At 44.7% G+C, this 27141-nt stretch overlaps 4 protein-coding genes across 4 annotated transcripts; 2 read left to right on the forward strand and 2 right to left on the reverse strand.

Moving 5' to 3' along the window:
* Positions 1 to 458: 458 nt before the first annotated feature.
* On the reverse strand, positions 459 to 4843 carry LOC112935987 (ent-isokaurene C2/C3-hydroxylase-like). The gene is made up of 2 exons (XM_015759389.3): positions 3839 to 4843; positions 459 to 1367 (listed from the first exon to the last, which is right to left on the reverse strand). Exons 1-2 carry the CDS (start codon positions 4772 to 4774, stop codon positions 744 to 746), a joined length of 1560 nt encoding a protein of 519 aa, XP_015614875.1. The 5' UTR covers positions 4775 to 4843; the 3' UTR covers positions 459 to 743.
* Positions 4844 to 6541: 1698 nt separating this feature from the next.
* LOC4348723 (transcription factor-like protein DPB) lies at positions 6542 to 11728 on the reverse strand. The gene is made up of 9 exons (XM_015759390.3): positions 11364 to 11728; positions 10491 to 10573; positions 10191 to 10234; positions 9732 to 9809; positions 9505 to 9651; positions 9345 to 9413; positions 8527 to 8625; positions 7823 to 7893; positions 6542 to 7122 (listed from the first exon to the last, which is right to left on the reverse strand). The coding sequence occupies exons 1-9, from the start codon at positions 11588 to 11590 to the stop codon at positions 6900 to 6902; spliced, it is 1041 nt and encodes a 346-aa protein (XP_015614876.1). The 5' UTR covers positions 11591 to 11728; the 3' UTR covers positions 6542 to 6899.
* Positions 11729 to 14792: 3064 nt separating this feature from the next.
* On the forward strand, positions 14793 to 17823 carry LOC107275942 (heavy metal-associated isoprenylated plant protein 6). The gene is made up of 3 exons (XM_015758203.1): positions 14793 to 14880; positions 15016 to 15312; positions 17441 to 17823. The coding sequence occupies exons 1-3, from the start codon at positions 14793 to 14795 to the stop codon at positions 17821 to 17823; spliced, it is 768 nt and encodes a 255-aa protein (XP_015613689.1).
* Positions 17824 to 20853: 3030 nt separating this feature from the next.
* LOC4348724 (heavy metal-associated isoprenylated plant protein 3) lies at positions 20854 to 22635 on the forward strand. Its single transcript, XM_015757298.3, has 4 exons — positions 20854 to 21130; positions 21220 to 21527; positions 21646 to 21724; positions 21826 to 22635. Exons 1-4 carry the CDS (start codon positions 20956 to 20958, stop codon positions 22341 to 22343), a joined length of 1080 nt encoding a protein of 359 aa, XP_015612784.1. The 5' UTR covers positions 20854 to 20955; the 3' UTR covers positions 22344 to 22635.
* The last annotated feature ends 4506 nt before the right edge of the window (positions 22636 to 27141 follow it).

Below are 27141 nucleotides of genomic sequence, written 5' to 3' on the forward strand. Positions count from 1 at the left end.
CTCCCATTTGGCTAGAATGTTGTCCGTTGAGTCATGGTGTAGGTACAGAGTGTTTGACTCATTTTGAGGTAATTTGGTCAACTTGTGGGCCCTTCGATCCACATACTTGCGTCTGATCGGACGGAGGTGTGTTCCTTCAAATGGCGGGTTATCTTCATACAAAATTGCGTGCACACAATTCTAGTGGAAATGGTTAGTAATAAACCCTACCACTAGGTTTGGTATTTCATTTTATTTGCTTTTATGCATGAATTGACAGTCATATTTGGTATTTAAGGACCGTAATAGCAATCTTATCTAACCCTGGTCCAAAAGTGCAAAGGATGGTATACATATGTGTTGTTAAGTGAAAAGATTGATTTACCCCTAGTCTATTGTGAATCTTGGCTAATAAAAATGGCACAAAGTGAAATTTAATCAATTTTTAACATACACACTCATATCCAATTACACGTAAGTATACAAACCTTGTCTTTTCATGTAGTAATATTTCTTGGTGTACATTGCGAAATTGCGTCCAAAAGGCGCCCTTATCAAAATACATATACACTGAGTACAAATTTGAGGTTTGACATGGTATATACCCTCCGCACAATACAAATTTAGCGAATTTGAAATGTAAACAGCAATTTAGATATCCAAATTTATTGCGATAATTGGGGATATGTCCCATCAACTTCGATAGAAGGGAGAAAAGGCAACATACTATGATAGCATTACTTCAGATATGTATGTGTTGCCACCTAAACACTGCTTGGAGCAACACGAGTAACAGGGTGCAAATATAGGCTGGTGCGTTTAGGCCCAACAAGTCCAGGTGCCTCTCTCATATCGATTTCCTCAGGCTCCATTTGATTAGGAAGTTTCCAATCAAAATGGTAAAGCAAACTAGCCAAGGGGAATTCTACGTTGGCCATACCAAGAGTTATACCTGGACATATTCTACGGCCAGATCCAAATGGAAGGAATTCAAAGTTATTTCCATTATAGTCTATACTTATGTTTTCAAACCGCTCTGGCTTAAACTCCTCGGCACTCTTCCAATACTTTGAATCCCTACATATTGCCCATGCATTCACAAACACGATAGTGCCCTTGGGCACATCATAACCCATAACCTTGCATGTCTCACGACATCTTCGGGGGCCTAAGAGCGGCACTGGGCAATGCATTCTCAAGGACTCTTTGGTTACCATTTTAAGATAGCTCAATTTGGCAACATCATCATCGGTAATAGTGTTCTTTCCCTGAAAGGCTTGCCTCACCTCATCATGCACCTTCGCCATTACTCTTGGTGACTTGATGAGCTCTGCCATAGTCCAGTTTAGAGTGGTGCTAGATGTTTCGCTGCCTGCTGAAAACATGTTCTGCAGTGATTTTGTTATTTATCAGTACCATGATTCTTGATTATCAATGAATCATATAAATTTGTAGAATATACAGTCCAGACATACACAAGTATATATATCATGTACCTAGCTTGCAACCCTTATACAATATAACTTTTTTTATCTATTATAATTGTATGGTTATAAAAGATGCACTTTTACGTTTGTCTAAGTTAGACTTCTTTTTCTTACTTTGAGGGGCTTCAGCAAACATACATTATGTTTGTTACTACTATTTGAGAAATTATTGGCTCCAGTAATTCTTTAAGGTATACGTGTCTATATAGCTCTGGAAATTCTTTTGGAGCTAGAGTTGGGCGTTGATGAGAGGTATACTAGCCCACAAATTTCATATTCTGCAATTAAGGCTGTGTTCGTTTGGGTGTGTTGAGAACAAATCTCTTGTGCACGGAAAATAGAGTGGTCCATTAGCACATGAGATTAATTAAGTATTTATTTTCTTTTTGAAAAATAGATCAATATGATTTTTTAAAGCAACTTTCATAGAGAATTTTTTTTTTAAAAAAAAAGCACTATTTAGCAGTTTGAAAAGCGTGTGCGTAGAAAACGAGGGAGGTGAGTTGGGAAAGAACTCAGCCTAACAGTAGTAAATAGTAGTAGCAGTCTAGCTACTTTATGTGCTCAGATTTTATAAACTGCACTTTAGAATGAGAATGTATAACTTTTGTTTGGATTAGTAGCTTTTCAGAAAAGAAATAATAATAATAATAACAACAATAAAAATATTGCGCATCAGTCACTTTATAAATACGCATCCACCACTATGGAATTTCTAGCTAGGTTTCTTACCCCCTCACTCACCTAAATTTGTGGACAAATAACCTAGAATTGTATTACTAATTATTCTAGATTTCTTACACCTCATATTAAGTAACTGTAATTTTAATTTCAAAAGAGATTATTTGAGCATTAAATAAATTTGTTCAAGGTGTGTACAATCCATCCTTTGGAACCGCACAACCCAGTCCATCCAATAGCCAGCCCACTCAATATCACCACACTTACGCTTTTGTTCTCGCCTTGTGTAATAGAATTAACCCCGAAGTGATATGATTGGAGGGACAAGCTCATATAAGTTGGTTTCACTCTGGATAAACTAGCAAGATGATGTGTACACAGCTCTCATAGGCCACATAAACCTCATTCTAATTGAACGAGGATACAACACAGTGATGATCTTCTAACGATTAGGACCATATATATGTTTATCAATTGGCACATATTTTTCCTTGTGGTTAAACAAGCAATGTTCTAATTCTAACTTGAAATTAAATATGAGTACATTCATTTGAGTCCTCTTGCCATTATAAAATAAGAAAATTATAAACTGGAAAAAATAATGCTGTGTCAAGGTTAACAGAAGAGAGACAGTAAAAACTAAAACTACAATTTCCATTCATGTTATTTAAATTTGTAATTTTTCACGTTATTCCTGGCAAATACTACTATGTACTACGACAAAGAGCAGTTCTAAGATTCAAAAGGAAAATTAGTAGAGAAGGGAAATGACATATATATCATTATTTAATACGGATGGGCTATCGGTGGGAGAGGAATTTTTTTTTGGGAAATAATACGATTTTAATGAAAAATAGCAAAAATATATATCGGTTAGACGAAATCGCAAGTTTAGCACCGGTTCGACAGGGTACCTATCGAACAACCGCGGTTCGACATGTGATTAAATAATTTTAAAAATAGAAAAAAACATTGTAGTGTCACTGTAGCCACGCCCCTATCGAACACTGCCCGTTGGATATGTCCCTGCCAGGTACTGTAGCAAGTACTTTTTTTTTTCTTGGACCAACTAGCCTGTCAAAGTGTGGCAGTCCAATAGGTACCTGTCGAACCGCAGTTGTTCGATAGGGTACCCTGTCGAACCACGGTTATTCGACAGGGTGCTAAACGTACGATTTCGCCTAACCGACCTATATTTTTGCGATTTTTCATTAAAATCGTATTGTTTTTTTAAAAAAAATCTGTGGGAGAGTACGTGGTTAGGTAAAAGGAAAGAAATTAATTTTAAGTGAGAAGTGGTTGATGGGACAAGCTGCTCTTTGTTGGATAAAATTTAAACATTAGAATTACACTCATTGTGGAATGAAGTAAGAAACCGACTGAAAAATTAATTGAAAAAACTATCCACTGCATTCCACGCTATAAGTCTCTCTTTTACTCTTTTTTATGTCAAACTTAAGTAGGTTTGATCAAATCTTTAGAGAAATATAGCAACTATCATAACACCAAATTAGTCCCACTAAATTTAATATTGAATGCATTTTAATACTATGTTTTTGTTTTGTATGAAAATGTTACCATGTTTTTTCATACTAGATTAAATTAAAGCGTTTATGAAACGGAGGGAGTACCTTCCTTTGTTTTTAAGTATTTTTAGATAAAGGAGGTATATAGAAGCAATTAATCCTTACGTGTAGAAGCAACATCATGGTTTCGTTTGTGATTGGGATCGGTGTGTCGCCTTCCTTCTGCAGCCTCAACAGCACGTCCAGAAAGCACTCGTTTCCGGCCGCCGCCGCCTCGTCGTCGGCGCCGGCGCCGGCGCCGGTGCTCCTCTCCTTGATCTGCTTCCGTTCTTGGATGATCTGCTCCAGGATGCGCTCCATCTTCTTGCGGGAAGCGAGAGCCTTCCGCGGCGCCGTGCCGAGCATCCGCGCCAGCTTGCTCGACGGGAAGACGTCGGCGACGGTGAGCCACGTCGTCTGGTCCAGCGCGGTGCGGAGGGCGTCGAGGAACTCGTCGCGGTACCTGCTCCGGCGCCCGCCGATGCAGCACCTCACCACGACGTCGTTGACGAGCTCGGCCACCCTCGCGGTGAGGTCCACGGCCTCGCCGGCGGCGGCGGAGGCCGCCAGGTCGCGCACGAGGCGCGCCACCTCCTCCTCGCGGACGCACCGGAACGACCTCACCCGCGCCGCGGTCAGCAGCCGCTGCGTGCAGAGCTTCCGCAGCTGCCGCCACCGCTCGCCGTAGGGCGCGAAGGCGAGGTCCCGGCCGCCGAGGTAGATCGCGGCGATGGTGGTGCTGACGTAGCGGTCGGCGAACGCGAGGTCCTGGCTCCGGAGGACGTCCCGCGCCGCCTCCGGCGACGACACGACCACCGCGGGAAGCTCGCCGAGCCAGACCTGCATGAGGTCGCGCCCGTGCTTCTCGGCGAGCGCGCGCATCGAGCGGTGGATGGGGTGGCTCCCCACGAGGTGGTGGATGCTGCCGATCACCGGCAGCGTCCATGGCCCCGGCGGCAGGTTGAGCCTTGGCTTGGTGGCATATGATACCAGCTTGGAGATGACGACGGCGACGAGCACCGACACGGCCAGAGCCAGCAGCAGCAGCAGCTTGTCCTCCATGGTATTGCGAGGAGCTAGTAGCTACTACCTTCTTGATAAATTACTTAAGTTACTCCCAGTAGGACCTCCGTCCTTAAAAAAACGAATCTAAGACTGGATGTGACATATTCTAGTACAATGAATCTGGACAGAGGTTTGTTCAGATTCGTAGTACCAGGATGTGTCACATCCAGTACTAGGTTAGTTTTTTATGGGACGGAGGGAGTACACAACTATAGTACACTTTCTATAAGCAGAAGCATGAATAACGCCGCATTTGATTTTATGCCATCCTTAACATGTGAGTGGCTTATAATGTCAGTGAAGAGGGGACCCCTGTTTTTTTTAAGAGAAAGGTGCATCTACATCCAACGGGATACATGCAGCTTTTTTAAATTAGGAACTTAGACTATCAAACAGAGAACTTACTCACTTAACCCTCAAATAATCCAATGTGAAATTCGCTTCTATAAAGATTTGAACTTTGAATCTTAGGGAGTTGGGGTGCTATTCAGGTCAAGACGCTATTCACCCTGGGTGATATTTTCTTTGATCAATTACGGACCACACACAGCAGTTGGAGTTGACTGACTAGGTGCAAAACACATGGTAACACGACTTGAACTGATCTTTTAGACAAAATTTGCTAGTGACACTCGAAATTTGTGTAATTTGTTAGTAGACATTGTAAAAACATGTCATGACTAAAAGAGACTCTAGAAAGATTAACTTTCTGAAGGATACTTTCGGCTTAATTGGAGATAGAGAATTTTTTCAAAAAGATGACAATGCCCCTTGGGTCAAAAGTTTTTAAGGTGAGGTTGGAATGAAAATAAAATATGATATATGCTTGTGATGTATTTGGGTGATGGTAAATTTAGAGTTGCATAATTTCTAAAATTTTACTCTAACACCATGTTTGAAGCTCGTGTTCCTAGTGGTATTCTCGTCTTTTTTTAAGTTTATGTCTCCAATTGAGCCAAAAGTATCCTTTAGCAAATTATCCTTTTAGGTGTAATTTACCAATCTTTTATCTCCTAACGTACTTGTCTCCAAACCAACGTGCTGATAGTTAATTTGCAACCCAATTATAGAAGGCAGAGTGCTAGTGTTTTCACCGTGAATATACGCATTTACCCAATTATAGAAGTCATATTCCAACCTATATATTTATGAAAGTGACGTATCACCTATTCACATAGTTCCTCTGTTTCATAGTGTACGTTATGAAACGGAGGAAGTACCATTTTTCATAACTTGACATATTGTTTAGATGACATGTAAGGGACACGTGGAAATGGTGAAGGGTTTAAAATTCATTCGCACCGAGCCACAAGATAGATGCTAATTCAGGCTGCTGTCCAAGACAGCGACACCGATTGATGCACATCAGTTGGTAACAAATATCTTTCCACTTAATGGTGTATACAGTTCGATATTTTCTATGTATTTGCAGTTGCCCTCCTTTCCCATGATTAATTGTTTGGCTGTTCATTACGTAGCCACAAGATCCATCTGGCCTGTTAGAGACAGTTCTATCTCAAAGCATGGTTGCTCCCAGTTGTACGTGGACAAAAACTTAGTTTTCCAAACGAAAACGATTCCATAAACAACACTGGCACAACGATTTGATTTTACTTCGATGTTCGTCTAAAAGGGTTTTAACACTATAGATGCTAGCTTTCCTCGAGCATCACACGAGATGGCGCAGACAAGACAAGGATTTAAGTTACGTATAACTTAACTTCATCGCAATCTGGCCTATAAATTCCTCCTGTCCAGTACAAATATGACAAGAGCAGCCTGGAATCTCCTGGAATGTTCATCCTAAATAAGATGACTATTGAATCTCCAGGAATGTTCATCCTAAATAAGATGACTATTGATGAGACAGTACTTCACAATTACATTAGTACAATATTGAGTTTACTAAAAACCAGAAAGCTGAATCCTACAAGTTAAGTTAGGCATATGGTTTGTCAACATGCCCATCGATCTTCTACCAGTGAAACTAAACTAGACCCGCCATTTTTCCCCCATTGATCTAATGTACAGGCTCTTTCTACATGTAAAGTTACAAAAAGGGAAAATTGGGGAGTAACAAATAAACCAAGTACCTCACACCATCAACAAATCATAGTAACCCCTAATGTTCATGCTTGACACGCCCTTTAAGTATACCGGGAATAGGGGGCGATGTTGGTAGTCTAACTCCGTTTGGCCTCGCAACTTGGGGTGATTGATGATAGATAGGTGTGGTTGAGCACTCACCTCCATTTCCAACCCAGGCTTGCGTATCATCTGGTTCTTTGCCAGAGAACCCCAATGCTTTCAGTACAAAGGAATCGTCATGCAGTTCAAATGGAGTGCTGCATTTTCAGAAACATGTGTCACTCGTTATTCAGTCATGAAGATTTAGTGGTAATCACCTAATTTTGCACCGCTCGTAAAATGCAAACAGAAAAATTGCAGAAGATGAAAAGGGGGTTCATCAGCTAGTTATATAGGCTGATCATGACGAAATGTAGACACAAGCTACCATCTCAGCAACCAAGCATTCTCTTTGATATCAGATTGATTAGTAAATAATGATCAATGGATCTGCCCACTTTTTTGACAATGGGCTGTATGATAGTTGCATAGGACTACAAGCGCTGAGACTCATTGCCACACTGCTTACAAATATAAGGACTCATTGCCACACTGCTTACAACTATAAGGACCATAGTTTCAACCTTTCAACCAAGCTATTAGACAGTAGCAAATCATTAAGAGAAATTCATGACCAACAAACAGAATTATGCAACAGAATGTCAAGATTTGTCAAATCTCATTTTCCTCATAAGGGATAAATTCAAAACAGAAAATGAATGTAATTAAGATCAGAAAAATGACTAGCTGTTTATGCTTTTGTGAATAGTTGTTTAAAACTTTGCATAGAAAAAATGTATAGTTTAAAACGTTGTACAAAAATAGTAAGAAAACCTGTACTAAAGTGAAAGTTCATCACCAGCTGAAATTTGTACGATGCATATGTTAGGGAGAACGCATTAGATATTCTTGTCTTACCTATTGAAATCAAAATGCACCAGCTGCATATCTTCTGATATCTCCACTTCTACTGTAGCATGAGGACGTGTCTACAGGAAAAAAAAAAGCTGTCAGTCTGTCACTTAGTCTGTGATTATAAAATAAATAAATGATGGCAGAATATACACAATAAAATTGAAAAGCAATTGCATGGAAAGTTAAGCTGTAAAGAAAACGGAAACAGGGAAGGCAAAGCCGCAAAGTTGACCAAGAATGCTGCTCCTACAACTAATTGATGGCTCTTGCAATTAATACTTCATAAAATATATTCAATTCATAATTAGCTAAGAATATGCACATGTCTAATGGTACTGCTCCGAAATTTTGGACAATAATTATATAAGTCATAGGTCCAACCAGGTCTGGCTTAAGATATAACAGGATTTGAACTTGGCATCCCAGTGTCATTATCCAAATGGTCTAGAATCTCAAAATTAGGGTACCAAAAGCAGATTGGCCAAATATTACAAGCCATAAGTGGACACTAGAAATTGGCCTGACTAGGTGATTTCGTTCATTCATTGTCGTTTTGTTTTGTTTTCACAAGGGCTGAAGTAACACCTACATTACTTTCAATTCATATGGAAAAAAGCTAATCAAATCAGCTCAGGAAATCAAACATAAGGGTTTGTCTAGGCCGATATCTGAGTGAGGACTGGGGAATAAGATAACATTTCCTATACCTGCACCAATATAAATGGCAATGCCACTCCTCCTGAAGGAGCATTTCCTGAACCATAAAGCTGCTCGTTTCGCTGTGCCAAGTTTTGAAGACCTACAAACTTAAATACAAAAGAAAAAAAAAAAGCAACGTCTGTAAGATCCATCATGGTGAGGCAACATGAGAGATAAATAAAATCAAATGGCTAAGTTGGCAACACCATTTGATCAGAGAGTTTTAAACCATTTATTATCCTAGCTTCGAGTAAAGTTATAGGCTTCTACCATTACTCAAAATTAAATCAGCCCTTTCTGTTTAAAACATACTATATTTGTTCAGTCCATGGTTGGGAAATAAAATTTTAATACATTATCATGAACACATTTATGACAACAGGCATTAATGAGTTGTTGGAGACAATGACTTTAATGTGGTGTGCTGTTGTTGCCCATGACCAACACTGACAAGAGTTAAAACATACTGAATTTGGTTCATATGTAAAGTGGTCGGTAATCAGCACTCTCAAACATAGATACTCAAGCAGCACACCCGTACAGCAGTAATCGATTAAACATCTTTTGCATTCATTTCTGATATCAGAAAGAACAAAAAGAGAAGATTTGGTTATTTCCTTAAGTTTTCATGCAAACTGTAGAGTATCAGGGGGCACCTTTCCCTACACATTGTCCATTGGCACTGATGACTTAACCATTCAAGGCAGAGTTAAAATGTTTATATTATTAGTAGCTTTAAGAATATTCAACTGCAGCTAGGAAAAAGATTCAGAACTAAGCACTTTTAAGTAGATTCGTAACATTAGATAGAAGAAAATATCCTTACTTGATCTTCTAACTCCTGCAAATATGCATTTTTCTTGTCGATCCTACCTTTCAGTCCGATGATCTCTGTCTGTAAAATTTGTATAAATTTATCAAGGGAGCAGCCAGGGGAAAAAAAAGAAATGTCAGTAAACATAAAGGATTAGATGCAAGAAGACAACCTTCAATTCTTCAACATCGCTCATACTTGTCCGAGGCAAGCCCTTCCACTGAATTTCCTTTTTATCCTTAGATATAATATCCATAGCCATCAGGACATTCAATGCATCATAAACCCTTCGTCGTATATTTTTCTCATCAAATTGTGGCTGTGTTGCATTCACATAATCAGCATTACAGATAAAATATAGCATAAAAGTGACAAAGGAGAGTAGTCATATTTCTTAACTGTGTTAGGGTTGTCAGGATCAGGTGATGCAAAATTATTGTTGGGGTCTGCAAACTCAGCTACAAGCTCATCTGCCACCTGAAAAAGACAATCCATACATATATTATTGTTTAAACACAAATAATAATAAAAAGAACCAAACAAGTGCTGTCGTTGGAACCAGCCAATACATTTTATGACCGTATAATCACCCTATGTAACATGTAGCAACACCTAAGATAAACTAGATAATTGGATTCAATCTCACCAAAACAAGATGAATATCCTTTGGCTTGGCTTCATGCTAAGTTTAGAACAGATGAGACAAAACAGCAAAGCTGATTTTTCAGATTTTGGGAAAAGACAGATGCATCAGCCAGGATAAGTACCCACTTAGCAGCTAACGCCTTTTATAACACTACAGTTAACCATGTTAAAAATAAGACAAGTACAGTTTACAAAGTAATATGAACACAATACCTCGTTGTAGGTTGTTCTCCCTTTGCTTTCAACTTTCTCACAAACTGGTAAGAACAAATGAAACACTCCATTACAACTGTTAATGCTAGCACATGGTGAAGTAAAACTAACTAAAATAGTGCTCTCAAATAGCAAAATGCATGTCTGATTTGAAAATATTCAGCAAAAGATGCTTCTGCACCAGTTGCATTTAAATGATTATAGTAATATCTGTCAATTGCCTTAAGGTTATGTTCCATGTAAATCAATATGGAGATGAACATCACAAATATATTAGTGAGCTAGAAAACTATTCGTCACCTTTCATACTAAATTGGCGCAATCCACGGCCACCCTTGTCAGGGCCCGTTGCACGTGTTCCAGGCCCCCTTTTTTTCTTCTTGCTGCATCACAAAAGGAGAGGCATCTTTTCATCACAAGTGTACTATGAAATTTATTAACAGTGATACACAAAGAAACAAAAAATAAAAATTTCACGATGACGGAAAACAGAACCAATTTATGTTCTTTAAATGTTGCTAGATGTGAATCAGCTTAAGCTAGCAAGCAACAACAGTACAACAAACAACATATAAATATGTAGTTCTAAGTAAACCAGCATGGAAGTGGCTTTGATCAAAGATAAACGAGAAATAGCAAATACTTCTGTGGACTATGGAAGTGCTATGCACATTGATGTTAATTATATTGGTCAGCACATTCTGTAGAGAACACAACTAGCAACCACCATGTACGACAGACAGCGGAAGGCACCATAGTCAAATAACTGGTGGAATTCCTGTTATACTAGTTTGATACCTAAATCCAAAAGTTAACTTGAGAATATGAAACAACAATTTCCCATGGCTTGTGTAAACATGCTCAATACAAAGCAATCATAACACTTTGCTCAAGTTCAGCATCATATCTTAGCAGCACTCTCATTCATTACCATCGCATCAATTTTCAACAACAAACAAGCTACAGCATTATACTCAGAACCGAATCTTAGTTGCCGAGCAAATGCAGCTCGGTACACTGCCGATCCTCGCAACCATAAACCCCATCACAGACCACGGAGGATCCCAATCCCCACCCCCGCCAGGAAATCCTGACCAGACCAGCCCCAAGGGGCGAGTCAACCCCGAGCAACTGAGAGCCTGAAACGATGCATCGGCAGATTTCTTCACGGACCTCGTGGCGGGCTGCGACGAGGGCGCGTCGTCGCCCTGGATGTCGAGGCCGTCGAGGCGGCGGGCGACGGTGGTCTCGCTGGCCGGCGTGGACGCGGAGGCCGAGGCGGCGGGCGTGGCGGCGCTGCCGCCGCCCTGCATGCCCGGCGCGGCGCGGCCGGTGGGGGAGCCCTCGCTCCCCCCGCCGCCGCCACTGGTGGAGGCCGAATGCGCCGCGCCGGAGACCATCGCGGCGGCGAGATTGGGGGGGAGGAGGCGGGGGAGAAACCCTAGAGAGCGGAGGTGGGGGATGGATGGATGGAGGGAGCGGAGATGGGCAGGAAGGAACCGACGGGGGAAGCGAAGCGCGGAGAAACGGGCACGAGAAAATTTTTCTTTTTCTCGTGTTTCGTCTTTTCTTCTTCTCTTTTATTTGGGCTAACTTTTGGGTCATTGAGATTAGTTGAGCAAAGGGTGTAAAGTGTAAAATTATAATAAATTGGAATATATTCAAATACGTTGAGTCGAATTAGAACATAATTAGGATATCAGATAAAGTTAAAAACAACCGATATCCGGAGCGGCAGAGCGGTGGTGACTGGCAAGTGGCAACGGTGATCGTGGTTACGGTGTCGTGGCGCCGAGCAGTGGAAACATATGGACGGCGCAGCATGACTGATCGACGATTCGATTGGACAAATGAAATGTCGTCAAAAGCTATGAAGCGTGCGTATCCAATGGTAAATAATAAAAAATTCTGATTCAGATTATACTGTAATTTATTTTTATTGTGTTCTCTATATGATCATATTTAATATTAACATACATGACATAGTATAAATAAAGTAGAAAAAAATATGTTTCGACATATTTCGTTAACTATTATATTCTTGAATTTGGATCATATGCACATTGTCCTAGAACAAGAAAAGTGTTGGAATGTCCTAATCAAAACATTATCATTTTAATTTATCTATCTTGGATTTGAATTAGTTTTTATATTTTTATTGAATATTTTCCTAAAAAAATATTTGAAAGACCTCATGAAACTTTTTTTTAAAATCGAACATTTTCGATACATCGACATTTTTAGCATGGTGTTTTTCTATTCCACGGCACTACAAAATGGCGTAAAAGAAAAACCATGTGCGTTGTTATACCTCAACAACCGACATAGACATCAGTATCTGAACACGCAAGAAAATCATATCAGACAATGATGACACTGAGGCATGGCATTTGTTAACAAGGTTCAGCCAACACCTACATCCCCAGAGCAATGATTGAGAGCGTTCCTCCCCGATCTAGCTAGGCCACCCACCACTCGTATCCCCACCTATGTTGTTGCAGCCATACGGTAACATGTATTCTCTCTATTTAAGAGAGATACCAAAACATAGTCCAATCCTAATTCTATCTTACACCTATTACAACTTCAAGTCCCGATTTATTTAACAACTCTGCAACTATATCCGACACAGTCTAAAACAAACTTCATATTGATGAATATGCCATTTCAATTTGAATTTATTCACATGCGAACCTCCATGTACTCAGACTTGACTTGCTTCCTTTTGCTGCTCTCACGAGCTACTCGACAAGCCTATCACTCGTTGCTTTCATTTTCTCTATAACTTCTTCCTCGAAACTCCACCTACAACAGTACTTTCACCATCTCTTCCATCCTAGCAGTCATCTTGTCAAGCAAAACTGAATTCCTTTGTAGCAACTTGGTGGCAACATACCAGTTAAATTATGAGTTGGCGGGATGATATGATATGTCCAAGATCTATAAGTTGTTATAATGCAGATATATGAAATTATGTTATTAAAGATGAGGAACAGTGAGTACTATTAGGTAACATCTTCGAGTGATTCAATGCGAATATATGGAAATCTATGTCACAATGGATTTCTCGTACTATCATTTGCTCGGTCTAAGGATATGAAAGTGTGAATGTTAAGTTCAGTTAGCTTTGATACCATTTGTTATAAAAACTGACATGATATAGATCTTAATGGCCAAATGCAAAGAGCACGATACATATGATCCAAATTGATGACGAGCACCGATATATGATATTTGTTAACGAGAGTCGGATATAGTTACATATATCTTATGATAATAATTTTGAGCTTCACTATTACACAATTGATTTTTCTGGACGCTGCCCCCTTTTGTTTCCAAACGGTTCGTAAGTAAAACCGCACAGAAAAATAGGGGGACCTGGGCGCAGGCTGTTGCCTGCACGGGAAATCGAATTTTCCCGTGCGGTCCTCTTAAATGGACCACACAGGAAAATAAACTGATTTTCCTATGCGGACATATTAAGAGAACCGCACGTAAAAATACTCATCCCTCTTTTCCCTCCTACCCACTTCGAAATTTCCCCTTTTTTCCATGCGCCTCGGTCCCCTCTCTCTTTTTTATTATCTCACGCGTCTTCTCTCTCTCACACGTGCCTCTCCTATCCTCTCCTCACTCCTCTATCCTCTCCTACCGCGGCGACAACGCCGATGGCGGGCGGCGGGTGTAGGCGACGGCGGCGGCCCATGGCGACAGCGACGGCGGCGTGTGACGACAGTGGATGCACGGGATACGGCACGCGGCGGCTGTCCCCGCCACGGATCCGGCGGCCAGCCGCCCTCCCCCGCGCGGGATCCGACTCCCCTCCCTAGATCCAGCAGAGGGGAGGGGCGTCAGCATTGGTGCGGTCGGAGGGGAGCGCGGATCCGGCGGAGGTCGGTGGGAGGCGGGCGCCGACGACGACGAGGAGGGTTTTTATTTTATTGAATTTTTTTTCCGGATTTTTGTTTTTTCGTGCAGGCGACCTAGTGAAAATCCGATTTTCGCGTGCAGGGGCGCCACCCGCATGCGAAAATCACGATTTTCTTAGACACTTGGGTGCATGCGGGCCGCCCACCCACACGCAAAAATCGTTTAATGCGCACGGGATAATCAGTGTTGTAGTAGTGCTTTCTTGTCCGATTCAATATAATTACATTACACAAGTACAGTACCACAACTTTTGACACAGGTCCAAACAAACTTATGCATGCCTCGCACAGCCCAATGCCACCCTAAACAATTTCTAAAACAAAATTTCGGCCCAACCTCCTGTACGGAGCTCGTAGCTGCTGCGTGACACACGGGCGCGTTTCCAGCTGAAATCCGCGACCGCAAAGGAAAGAACTTGCCTACACGTAGCAACGCGCGTGTATTCTTTGCGTATATGCTTGGCTGGTCATTCATGCAGGGAAAGAGATCCGGCTACTTAACTGTGTAGAGGTAATTGTGGGATTAGATTGAGTTTGATTACAAAATTTTAATTAACTTTGATGTGCTCACAGCTCTAGTATAAAATCACGCAGAGCTACCATGTGTACACGCCCGTCTCACATCTCAAAGAAATTCAAGAGGTTGAACCCACGCTGGATATCATCGGAAACAATGGCGCCTGCGACTGTGATCCTCGAGATGGAAGTGCACTGTAATGGCTGCGCGAGGAAGATCGAGAAGACGATCAAGAAAATTTCAGGTGCGTATATATATATATACCAATCGATCTCCTGCTTGCGCGCGCTTGTGGACTTCCGTGATCAAGATCGATGTGATAATAATTAAAGTGTCAGATGTGTTGATCTCTTTCATGTCGATGTGGATGATGCATCAGGGGTGGCGCTGGCGACGGCGAGCCTCGGGTCGCCGGGGACGGTGGTGGTGCACGGCACCGCCGACGCGGCGGCGATCCAGGCGCGGCTCAAGGCCAAGATTAAGAGGGACGTCGCCATCGTCAGCATCACCGCCGGCGCCGTCGAGCCACCTCAACAAGCCCCGCCGGCGGCTGCTCCGCCTCAGCAGGCGGCGCCGCCGGCTGCTCCGCCGCATCAGTACGGCGGCGACTACCGGCAGCACGGCAGCGGGAACAGCTTTCGGTACCCGCCGTCCTACTTCAGCGATGAGAACCCCAGTGGCTGCTCCATCCAGTGACGACGACGACGACGTATAATGCAATATAACCTAGCGAGCTGAGGCGAGCACTGGGCACCGGCGAGCTATTCTACGGGCGACAACCGCCACCGCCGCCCGGTCGATTGCACTAGCTAGCTAGCTACTTTTATGCTAGTTTACCCAACAATTGGTGAAATAACGAAGCTGCAGCTGCCAATGCATAGAGTTAATTTTAGTTATCATATATCCAATACCAAGCTCTATTTTCTAATAAATGATGCCTGTTAACTTTTATATATTTAAGAGTAAATTGCAGTTTAGGCCATATATTTTGACCCTTGTTGCGGGTTGGATTAAGTCTTATCCAAGATTTTCACTTTGGACCATATTATATTGCCATTTGTTTCACCTTACACCACCATCTCGTCTTCCCCCAAATCAAACAACCCATCACTGATGCCATCTAATCACTCTCGAGCATGGGATAATATCAGTGGCATTGGTGCACCATGCTCAAGCTAATATACATCGGCCTCAACTCAATGAAGCAAAGAAAGAAGAGAATTAGGAAACACTAGTCCAATATGAAACTTGTGCAAAAATACCTAGTACAAAGTGGTAATATTGACTTACCCCTAGTCCAACTTGCAACTCTGGTAATAAGATGTGACCCAATGTGCAATTCACTCTATATTTAATCGTATGTCCAGAAATCGATAGATTTGTAAGCAGAAATGGTGACAGATTTATAGCAAAACTGACTCATTGTACGGCAAGAACAGGACTGCGATCAACGTGCGGCCCATCATGTTTGGGCCGGACCGGAGTGCACATAGAGCGCGCTAGGCCTCAATTGGGCCTCTCAATTCAAATCTCTAGCGCAGCGCAGGTCAGGTCAGGCTGCTCGCAGGCCACCTCTCGCCTTCTCTAGTCGTCGACGTGCGGTGCAACCGTGCAATTCCCAAAAAAGAAAACGTCCGTGCATGAGAAAACTTGATTCAAATTCTAGCTTCCCGTGAAAAAGAAAGAAACTTCCATGTAGTATGGATGCAAAATTTTGGTAATAAACAAAACAGGGAAGGGAAGAAAAACATATATACGGTAGGTTATTTTACATTTGGTAATTAAGGAACAAAATAAGAAAAGAAAGTGAAACCTAAAAATATGGTATAAGCATGGGCGCCCGATTCTACAAAGATCTTCCCGTTAATGGACGTGACTACGACGAGACCATACGTTGAATTATTGTAACCAGCGACATCAATCTTATATCCAGTTGCTACTAATACACCTGAAAGTGCATGTATTTTTTCTTCTTATAGAATTTTCTCTTAAATTACTCATCCGATTTGTGATCCGATTACATCATTGGTTTCGTCAGAATTAAATCTTTATAACAAGATCTCACATGATTATATTTTCTATGAAAAAATACAAATTACTTTTATAATATATCTAAATTATTTTTAGATTTTACTAAATTACTTCTCAGTCATAAAATTAAATTCAATAAAACCTGAAAGTAATTTACATATATTATAAAAGAAACTTAAAACAAAAGTAAAGTAAATTGTTACGGTATTAAAAGTAAATCTATTATAGGGGTAAAAATATAAGTCTATCTAGAAATTAGATTTAATCAACATATCACAGTAACCCCACAACGGATTTACTTCTAATGTCGTGACAAGTTACTTTCCTTCTGTTTTAAGTTACTTCTATAATATATGTAAATTACTTTTACGCTTTATTGAATTTACTTTTATATGTCTAAAATGTAATTTAGATATAATCTAAAAATAACTTGTATTTTTTCATCAAAATATAATCATGTGAGATCTTATTATAAAGATTTAATTGTTACGAACACAACGGTGTAATCGGATCGTAGATCGGATGAGTAAGTTAAGAGAAAATTTTATTTGAAGCATAGGTAGTAGTAACGTATTTTATACTTACTTGATAGCCAAGTACTATATATTAACACATATTCAGACAACATCTGATGGCGTCATTCGTTGGCACTAAAACGAGACGTCTCTCGATTTTGCGAAGCCCGTACATAAGCATGAAATGTATTGAAGAGTGGAAAAAAAAATTCCACCCGTACTTCTCTAGCTCAATGCACGAGAGTGATCACTGATCAGACACCACATGCGCGGCTGCTGGTCGGCGGTGGCCACCGCCGTCGGTCTCCTCCGTGAAGGAGAAGCTGGACGATGCCGCCGCCGAGAACGCGGCCGTAGCCGGGGGTGCCGGCGGTAGCGGCAACGGCGCCTCGACGTCGGAGTCCTCGCCGGCTGTCGCCGTCCTGCAGATTGATATGGATTGCTGGGGACACAGCAAGATGGTCAGGAAGCTTGTGATGGACTACCCCGGCGTTGACAAGGTGACGGTGGACATTCCAGCGAGACGGGTGATGGTCGCCGGGAAGTTCGACGTGCAGTGCTTGGAGTTGCTCCTCCAGGTCAGGTCGAAGAAGAAGGTCACCATCATCAGCGCCCCCGCGCTGGCCATTGCCGGCCGGTGATGGCGGTGAGTAGCCGTAGCCGTCTAGCCGGTCGGCCAGGACGAAGGAAGGAGTGGTGTTTTATATGTGTAAAAAAATGCGAATATTAGGGAATGATCTAATATCAAAATAATATCAAATAATTAGAAGGGATGAGTCTTCGAATTCAGATCGTCTAGCAGACCACCCTGTGAAGTTAGCTGAAAGACCATGGGCGTTTCTTGCTTTCATGTGTAGCGTGAAGTCTCTAGGAGAGCACGATATAAGATTTTTGACGCGCACCAATAATATGTTCCTCCATTGCTTTAAATTTTTTAAGTCAAACTTTTATAAATTTGATCAAACTTTAAAAATGCTACACTTTTCTATACATTTGATCAAAAATATATTTTTTTAAAAAAATCAAAGCGACTTGTAATATTAAACGAATGGAGTATAACACCATTGTAACGTTTTCATCAGAAGGATCGATCAACCTAAATAGAGTTACACACGCATACAGCATAGGCCCTCTTATAAACCTCCGCAAACCATCATCATGAAAGCACACATGCATAACATATATCTATTGCTATATTTGACCAAGTCTGTATATTTTAAGATTCACATAGTTATTATATTTCACCGTGTCTAGTTCGAAAGTTTTTCTTCAAACTTCCAACTTTTCCATCACATCAAAACTTTTCTACACACATAAATTTTCAACTTTTCCGTCACATCGTTTTAATTTCAACCAAACTTCCAATTTTAACGTGAACTAAACACAAAATCTATAATATGTTCTTCCAAAATTTAAAAATAGAATACATGATGGCTATGCACCAATCCACCAACTCTGATTCACTTCATACCCCTGGAATAAAAACGATCACGAGGGCGAGCGTGGGCCCACCCTGCCAGAGTCCATTCGACTGTTATTAGTTTCGATTTTTCGACCTCAATTACGCCCCCGTCACGCGTTCACGCGCCCAACATGAGAGCCGCACCAACCCAAGCCTTAATTTCGGTCAACCGCAACGCACGGTACGCACCCAGCCCAGCGTCCGGTCAAAGTCGTCGGCCAGGGCCCACTTAGCAGCAGGCACCCATGCGGCCCAGCACACTTCCGAGCATCCACGCGGGCTCCGTTTGCTGTTCGTCCGTGCCGGGCCCACCGGACAGCACGTACACGTGGCGCTCCCGTGGCTCCCTGGCACAGCGCCACGTGGCTTTGGGAGTTGAAAAGTCAAATCTACGGCCGCGACGCGACGGCTCCCGCCCGCCTCGCTCCCCGAATTCCGGGGAGGGGAAAAAAAACCGCTTCCACCGGGAAGCAAACGAGCGGACCGACGCGACGCGCGCACAGTTCGTTTCAAAAAATTTGGCCCACCATGCATATGTTGCATCCGTACCATCTCCCATATTTTTTTTTCTGAGGGAAATATCTCCCATATTTGGACTTTGGAGTATTCGACGTTGTTTCCTTGGTCCTAGCACAAGAAACACAGTTTCTTCTCTCCACTATTCTGCACGTGAAAAATAAGTAAAAAAATAATAATCATCACTCCAACTCCACTAACGGCCTGTTTGGTTGGAAGGAGTTGGTGATGAGGAATAAGAGTTTATGATATCTGGGAGTTTAAGTCTGTAATTTGGTTGGAAGACTTGGGAATTCGAGGGGGTTTGGGATGAGGAATTAAAAGGTCGAATTCCCACCAATATCTTACCTGGGAGAGGCCTGTTAATTCGTGAGACTGGGAGGGAATTCGACGTGAAATCAAACAAGGGATGAGGACTTAACTCTCATGACCAATCCCACCATCAACTCCCTCCTTAAAACTCCCATTCCTCTTCCCTTCTCTTGCCAAATAGGCCGTAAATGCTAAAAAAAAAATCCCATCGTTTCAAAATAAGTTCATTTATATTTCATCTATTCCAGAATATAACAACATAGAACTATAAATCTAGATATGCTCCATGATTAGGCTGTGTTCTTCTTCATATTTCCCAACTCACCTATATCGCTTTCCGCGCGCACGTTTCCTAAAATACTAAACATTACATATTTTGCAAAAAAAAAATAAAATACTAAACATTACATATTTTGCAAAAAAAATATAAGAAGGTTGCTTTAAAAAATATATTAATCCATTTTTCAAATTTATTTTAGCTAATACTTAATAAATCATGCCCTAACAGCCACTCCATTTAGCATGTTGGGAGCGAGGGGCTGTTTGGATGCCCACCTCAATTTACCACAGTTTTTGTACCAAAGGTGTGGCAAGATGCAAATTGTGTGGCTCAAATTTTGATGGCCACACTTGTGGTAAACTTTGGCTAAGAAAAGGGTCTATGACTAGTGGGACCAAAAGAATAGAAAGTGTGGCATGCCAAAGTTATAAAAACAAACCAAACACTATCTACATTTGGTCAAACTAACATACCTCAAGTGTGGCAAAATGTGGCACCAACCAAACAGGCCCTGAGTGTTCACAACCCTCGCTCCCAAACTCAGCCTTAGACTTATCCTAAATAGTTACATTTTGGGACAGAGATATATCTGTGTCCAATATTTGATCGTCCATCTTATTTAAATCTTTTCAATAATTAGTATTTTTGTTGTCATTAGATGATAAAATATGAATAATACTTTATACGAGACTTATTTTTAAATTTTTTTCATAATATTTTTAATAAAACGAACAGTTAAAAATTAGATAAAAAACACACAAATGAACCTATTTTAAAACGGAGATGTACTAGCAGTAGAAAACAAGGGGCTATAGCTGGAAACACGAACCAGCCAGGAACAAAAACGAGAACGAAGGGCACACGCCCCTGGGCCCACCAAGACAGCCTCACCATTCCCAACAAGTCAGCAGCCACCACTGCAGCGCAGACCGGTCCGCCCCCCCCGCCCTTACCGGGTTCCCCGACCCGTTAACCCGCTAATACCTCCATTACTGCGCCCACCAACTCAACCCCAAGTAAAAGCCGCACACTCTCATCACTATCCCTCCTCTCCTCCTATTTAACTCCCCCTACCCCCCACCTCCTCCACCTCCTCTCCTCAAACCTCCGCTCCTCGAACCCCGCGCCCCCATCCACACGCCCCCAGTAACCACCACCGTTTTCCTTCCTCGGAGTCCGCGGTGACAGGAGCCCACCGTCGCCATGGGTGAGGAGAAGAAGGATAAGGCGAGCGGCAAGGACGCCGGCGAGAAGAAGGACGCCGCCGGCGGCGGCGAGAAGGCGGCGGCGGCGGCGCCGGGGCCTATCGTGCTCAAGGTCGAGTTGCATTGCGCCGGCTGCGCCAGCAAGGTCAAGAAGGCCATCAAGCGCGCCCCCGGTACGTGTGCGCGGTTGTTCGCGGCGCGGTCGGTAGGTGTTCGTCCGCTCGTTCTGGGTCGTGATGGGTTGTTGTGGTGGCGTGAGCAGGTGTGGAGACGGTTGTGACGGACACGGCGGGGAACAAGGTGGTGGTCACCGGCGCGGCGGACGCGGCGGAGCTGAAGGAGCGCATCGAGGCGCGGACCAAGAAGGCCGTGCAGATCGTCTCCGCCGGCGCCGGCCCGCCGCCCAAGAAGGATAAGGAGGAGAAGAAGGACAAGGACAAGAAGGGCGGCGGCGACGACAAGAAGGCCGAGAAGGAGAAGGGCGGCGGCGGCGGCGATAAGAAGGCGGAGAAGGAGAAGGGCGGCGGCGACAAGCCCAAGGAGGAGAAGAAAGCCAAGGAGCCCAAAGAGGTTAGTTTAGTTGGATGGAATTAATTCCTCTGCTGATTCCGTTTCCGCCATGCGTGACGCACATGCAAAAACTGTTCTGAAATTCCTCTGCCTTTTGGATTCTTGATTTTCCAATCAGGAGACGGTGACGCTCAAGATCCGCCTCCACTGCGAGGGATGCATCGACCGCATCAAGCGCCGCATCTACAAGATCAAAGGTGGGTGTTCTTTGCGGCGGAATCTGAATTCGTAATCAGGAATCGAGTTTTTTCACTTTTGGGCCGAGATTGACGCCTTATTGCGTTTGACGCGATTGCAGGGGTGAAGGATGTGGCGGTGGACGCCGCCAAGGACCTGGTCAAGGTGACCGGCACCATGGACGCCGCCGCGCTCCCGGGCTACCTCAAGGACAAGCTCAGCCGGCAAGTCGAGGTCGTCGCGCCAGGCAAGAAGGACGGCGCCGGCGGCGGTGACAAGAAGGACGGCGGCGGCGGCGACAAGAAGGACAAAAAGGAGGGCGGCGGTGGCGGCGGCGACAAGAAGGACGCCGGCGGCGAGAAGACGGACAAGGACAAGTCGGCGGCCGCCTCGGCGTCCGTGGCGCCGGTGCCCCTCGCCGACGCGGGCATGTTCCAGATGCCGCCGCAGTACGGCTTCAACCCGTACCACGTCCACCCCGGCGCCGCCTACTACGGCGGCGCCCCGCCGCCCAACCCCGCCGCCTTCTACCACCACCCCAACGCCGCCGCCGCCGCCGCGTACCAGCCCTACCCGTACAACGTCCATGCCCCCCAGATGTTCAGCGACGAGAACCCCAACGCCTGCTCCGTCATGTGAGCTCCTCCTCCGCCGCCGCCGCCTCCGCTCCCCCACCCGCTGTATCAAAACCACGGCATGGTTTTTAGCGGTTCAGTTCGTCGCCGTCGTCATTAGCTAGCTTAGCTTAGTCATCTCCATGCATCAACCCGAGGGATTACTAGAGTAATCTAGACTTGTAAATAACAGCAGCAGTTGAGTTGAGGCCGTAATGCAATGCAGTGTGATGAATGATGATGTAATCCATGAATCCATCCATGGACAAGCCAGCCACCACCATCTTGATGATGAAATTTTTTGTTCTAGCTACTAATCATCACCACCATTATTATTATATCGCTAATTATATGATTAATCAAACTGTTAAAAACCTCGGTGATGCGTAGCTGTCGCCGGTGAGGTCATCGACGACGGCGACAAATTTGACAGGCAGCCAGCCATTCCGTCTTCAGGAGGGTTCGAGACGCTGCTCTCTTTAGCCGCGGCCGTCGTCGGCAAGATTAATCTAGTGCTCCAACAATTAATTATCTTTTTTAATCTCGATGGTTAATTAGTGCGGCTAATGGCGTGCGATGGGGACATTTCGCTTGCTTTCAACTTAGTTATTACGGCGTCGTATTATCGTCGGAATAATTAAATATGGTTGTATATGCGAGGATGGTGTCTTATCTTGTGGTAATGGCCTTATGGGGGGTAATTAAGCATATCATTAAGATTGATTAGTGGGTAATCTGCTTGTCCTCTTCTTCTGGGGCAAGAAACATCTCCCGTGTCAAACACCGCGATGGCGATGTTGGAAGTAGTTTATTTGCAACGATCTGGCGTGAGCTAGAAGAGGGGCCACTGGAATATTCTGGCGTTAGCAGGCGAAAATTTTTGTTTGTTTTTTGTTTATGGTTGATGTCACATTTTTGTTTATTTTTTGTGCTGCGATTGCGGCTGCGGGTATATAGAACAATCTTGTTGTGTTCAGAAACGACTAGAGAGGATGGTTATATTTTTTTAATGGAAAGAAAAAAACATACTCTCTGTTCATGTACGTTTGTGGCGTGGGCAACGCCGCAATGGCTCATGTGGCTTATGACCACGGGCATGTTCACTTTGATATCATTTTCAATCTTACTAAATTTTATTAGATGTTATTTTCAACCTTACTAAATTTTATTAAAGTTATCAAAAAATGAATATATTTAGTTTGTTGTTTAATTTTAGTAACTATATAAGAAATGCCAAATTTTGGTACGGTTTATTTTTTGACATCAAAGTGAACAGGCCCCACATTTTTACACAAGAATGAAAATGTGTTCTATCTATTTTTCCTTAACATGCGCATCCATTCACCAGTCTAAAAAGGCAAAATTTGTTACATGACACGTAAAAATTGTGTAATTAACTAAGAGACACCGCGAAAACGTGACACTGTTCTAGGACACTAATAAACTGTGAAATTTGCCTAGAACACCGGACACATTATTTTATCATTTTCGTGATGAAAGTGGTGAGAATTTTTTCGAAATGCCTGAATTGCCCCCCGAGTGTCGACAGCTTCGCAGTTCTCCCCGGCGCCGGCAAGATTCCCGGCCAGCGAAGGGACGTCAGCGTCGTCCATGGCGACGAAGCTACAAAGGAAGAGAGGCGGCGGGTGGGTGCGCGTGGGGAGGCGGCCAAAGAGCGGCATGGGTGGAGCCGAGCGGAGGATGGTGACCTTGATGTCCCCGCTGCGGAATCCGGCCTCGGCAAAGACGCGACTGACTATGGGGTTATCAAGGACGGCCACGAGGGAGTTGGAGATGGGGGGCTTGTCGGCTGTAACGCCCCGATTTTTGGTCGGGATTAAAAATTATTTAATAATGCATTGTCTAGAAATTAAATAAAAGATAAATCAATTTAATCAAGTGAAATTATGGAGGAAATTAAAATTTCCTTTAAAAATCATTGGCTGAGAATATTTTGTAATATTTTTTGTGCCCTAATATACTCTCCGGAATTTTCCGTGAATTTTCGGAGCTCAAAAAGTAATTTTAATAGCACAAAGTTCATTGAATCAATTAAATAAAAAGAAAACAAATTAAAAACTCCCCTTCCTCCTTGGGCCATTTTCGGCCAATCCTTCCCCTCCCCGCGGCCCACGCGCCCCTCCCCCTCTCGGGCCTCTCTCTCTCCCCTTCGGTCCGCTCGCCCTTGAAGTCTAAATAACCCCCTGCTCCCTCTCTCCCTTAGGCCGACAAGTGGGACCGCGGGACCCACTTGTCAGGTCCATCCCCATCCCGGCCAACAACCGCCCGAAGCCGCCATGCCGCCCGTTGCCGCCCACGTCGCCGCCGATTCCGGCCCTCCCACTCGTGCCCTCGCGCCCAAACCGAGTGAAATCGGTTCCCCTCCACCTGCTCTACACTCTCCCCACGTTTCCCCCGAAAATCGCGCCGGGATCGAGCTCCACTTCGCCCACGATGTTGCCCACAACGCCGGCCGTTGCCGCTCCAAATTCGCCACTCCCCGGCCTCCCCGTTGCCCCCTCGCGCTATAAAAGCCTCCCAGTGCTCTCCTCTTCCGTTTACCCTTCCTCCCCGAGCTCCTCGCGTCCTCTCCCGTGCTCCCCACGCGAGCCCAAGCGCCGCCGCTCGTCGGCAACCCTCCAGCTGGCCGCTGCCGCCATCCCCGCGCTGCGCCGCTTGTGCCATCGCGTTCGCCGCTCTTTGCCGCACCCCGGCAGCTGCTCCATTTTCCCCAATAGCCACCGGAAAGCCGCCCCACCGCGCCACCAACCTCCGCCGCTCGCTGGCATCATTCAGCCGCCCACCACCGCCGTTCCCATCGCCGCCGTGCTGTGCCGTTTCCACCGACGGCTTCGCCGCATCAAGCTCCACCCCGACCTCAACTCCGAATCCACAAAACCACCACCAAAACACCATTCCACCGTGCATCCGAGCCACCACTGCCTCCCGTCGCATCCAGCCGGCCACCACTACCGCCCAAGTGGCCGCTGCGCTGCGCCGCCGCCGCCGTCAGCATCGCCATGCTGAGCTCCACCCTGGCAGCCGCTCCTCTCCCTTCAACCACCACCGAAAAACCATCCCCACCGCCAACCTGAGGACGCCGCCGCATTTGCCGCCTCCTGCTGCCGTCCCATACCACCTCGCGATGCGCCGTCGCCTCCTTCGGCTCTGCAAGGACGAGGAGTCCCTTGGCTGCCTCCTCACCGTCGCCATCCCCCGCCGGAACGCCATCTGCCCTGCGCGAGGTGAGCTCCGTCGCCGTGCTTGTTGCCTCCGGCTGCCCTTCCTCGTGGTTCCCGGCCACCCTGCGCTCGCCTAACCCATCCATCACCTTCCTCAGGTCACGGCGCCCCTTGGCCGCCCCTCTGTTGGCGCCGCCCGTCGCCGGAGCGCCGCCGCCCCCTCTCCGCCCGAGCTCCGCCGGCCGCCTTCCGTCGTCGTTCCGTTACCGGCGCCCCTCGGTGAGGACCCCCTCCGTCTCCTCTCCCTTTCCCCGCGTCGCGCCGCCGCCGCCGGTGGCCGTCCGGCCGTGTGCCGCCGACGCCTGGCGAGTCAGCTCCCTCCGTTGCCGATTTTGGGCGCTGCCTGTGGACCGCCCGTGCTCCTGGTCCACGGTGCCGCCTAGGCCGCGGTGGACTTGGTCCACCGTGTGCCCTTCCCTTCGAGCCGCTGACGTGCGAGGCCCGCGTGTTGGCGCCGGCTTCTCTTGCTGATGTTAGCGGCAGCCCTTTTCCTTTGTGAAAATATTTAATAAATGCGTCATAAACCGATAATAATTATAGAAATTCATTTAATGGCTCAACAACTTCTAAAATTCATATCTAATTCATTCGAACTCCAAATTGGGCCATTCAACTTGCAAATTTCATCTAAAATTGAGTTCTACATGTATGTTTACTTTTTATGTATTGTTTCCTTAGTTTTTACTAGAGTTTTTCCTCATTTTGCATGCCAGTGTGTAGAATCTGTCGTTTCGGAAGTCCGCGGTCGCGAGGAAAAGAGTTCGGAAGATCAAAGTGAAGAAGCAAGGCAAGTCACATATTACCCTTGAGCATTTTGATCCTAATTTATAAACGTTTTACCGTTTGCATATAAACATGCATGTCTTGCTAATTATATGGGATCCGGGTATTACCTATCTCTTGCTTGTGCTATGTTTACTTGATATCTGTTCTTTGTCAACATTGGGTAATAAATCGACTAGCTCAGGTTACTTATGTGACCTAGCTAAAACTATATGCTTAGCCATGTTTAATTACCACTAGCTCAGTTGATGGGATAATTGCAGTATTAGACCTTTTTAGCATCAGAACGAGCTGCGTGCTCGAGACACCCGGCCATGTTTCAGTGGCCGTAATTATCCAACTAAAATGCGACTGAATGGTGGGCTGTGGGTGCATGGTTTTGCTAGTCGCACCCATGGCAATTAAGGACCGGTTTGCGGGATGCCCTAGAATAACTTATCGTACTTACCACAAGCCAGCGTGGGCAACGGCTGGGCTTGTAGTGTAGCTTTCCTCTTAGCTGACGCATCCAGGCAAGGGTGAGCGTGATGGAGTTTGGATGGGCCATGCGACGGCCTATGCGGCTTCCGGATTCACCTAGGCACGAGAGGGGACTGCCCGCTGCCTTGCGAGGAGTGGGGGTGAAACCTGAGGTGTGGTGTGCTTGGTTAGAGGGGGTTATGCGAAGGGTCCTGTCACGGCCTCTTTCCGGTATGTCGTGGTGGCATATCGGCGCACGGAAACATGTCGTGGGGCTGTGTCTTGTGGGTACAGTTGTACACCTCTGATCAGAGTAAAACTATTCGAATAGCCTTGCCC

This window comes from Oryza sativa, chromosome 10, assembly GCF_034140825.1.
Source record: "Oryza sativa Japonica Group chromosome 10, ASM3414082v1".
NCBI lineage: Eukaryota > Viridiplantae > Streptophyta > Magnoliopsida > Poales > Poaceae > Oryza > Oryza sativa.

Bases quoted from the DNA above. Each gene is read 5' to 3' on its own strand.
- LOC112935987 (XM_015759389.3), bottom strand. From the start codon at position 4,774: ATGGAGGACAAGCTGCTGCTGCTGCTGGCTCTGGCCGTGTCGGTGCTC. The intron at 1,368-3,838 runs GTAAGGATTAAT...AAATCACTGCAG, and splicing joins CCATGATGTTGCTTCTACAC to AACATGTTTTCAGCAGGCAG.
- LOC4348723 (XM_015759390.3), bottom strand. From the start codon at position 11,590: ATGGTCTCCGGCGCGGCGCATTCGGCCTCCACCAGTGGCGGCGGCGGG. The intron at 9,810-10,190 runs GTATTGTGTTCA...TGTCTTTTTCAG, and splicing joins GGAGAACAACCTACAACGAG to GTGGCAGATGAGCTTGTAGC. The intron at 7,123-7,822 runs GTAAGACAAGAA...CTGAAAATGCAG, and splicing joins GTGCATTTTGATTTCAATAG to CACTCCATTTGAACTGCATG.
- LOC107275942 (XM_015758203.1), top strand. From the start codon at position 14,793: ATGGCGCCTGCGACTGTGATCCTCGAGATGGAAGTGCACTGTAATGGC. The intron at 14,881-15,015 runs GTGCGTATATAT...ATGATGCATCAG, and splicing joins GACGATCAAGAAAATTTCAG to GGGTGGCGCTGGCGACGGCG. The intron at 15,313-17,440 runs GTGGCTGCTCCA...ATCACTGATCAG, and splicing joins CTTCAGCGATGAGAACCCCA to ACACCACATGCGCGGCTGCT.
- LOC4348724 (XM_015757298.3), top strand. From the start codon at position 20,956: ATGGGTGAGGAGAAGAAGGATAAGGCGAGCGGCAAGGACGCCGGCGAG. The intron at 21,131-21,219 runs GTACGTGTGCGC...TGGCGTGAGCAG, and splicing joins GGCCATCAAGCGCGCCCCCG to GTGTGGAGACGGTTGTGACG. The intron at 21,725-21,825 runs GTGGGTGTTCTT...ACGCGATTGCAG, and splicing joins CCGCATCTACAAGATCAAAG to GGGTGAAGGATGTGGCGGTG.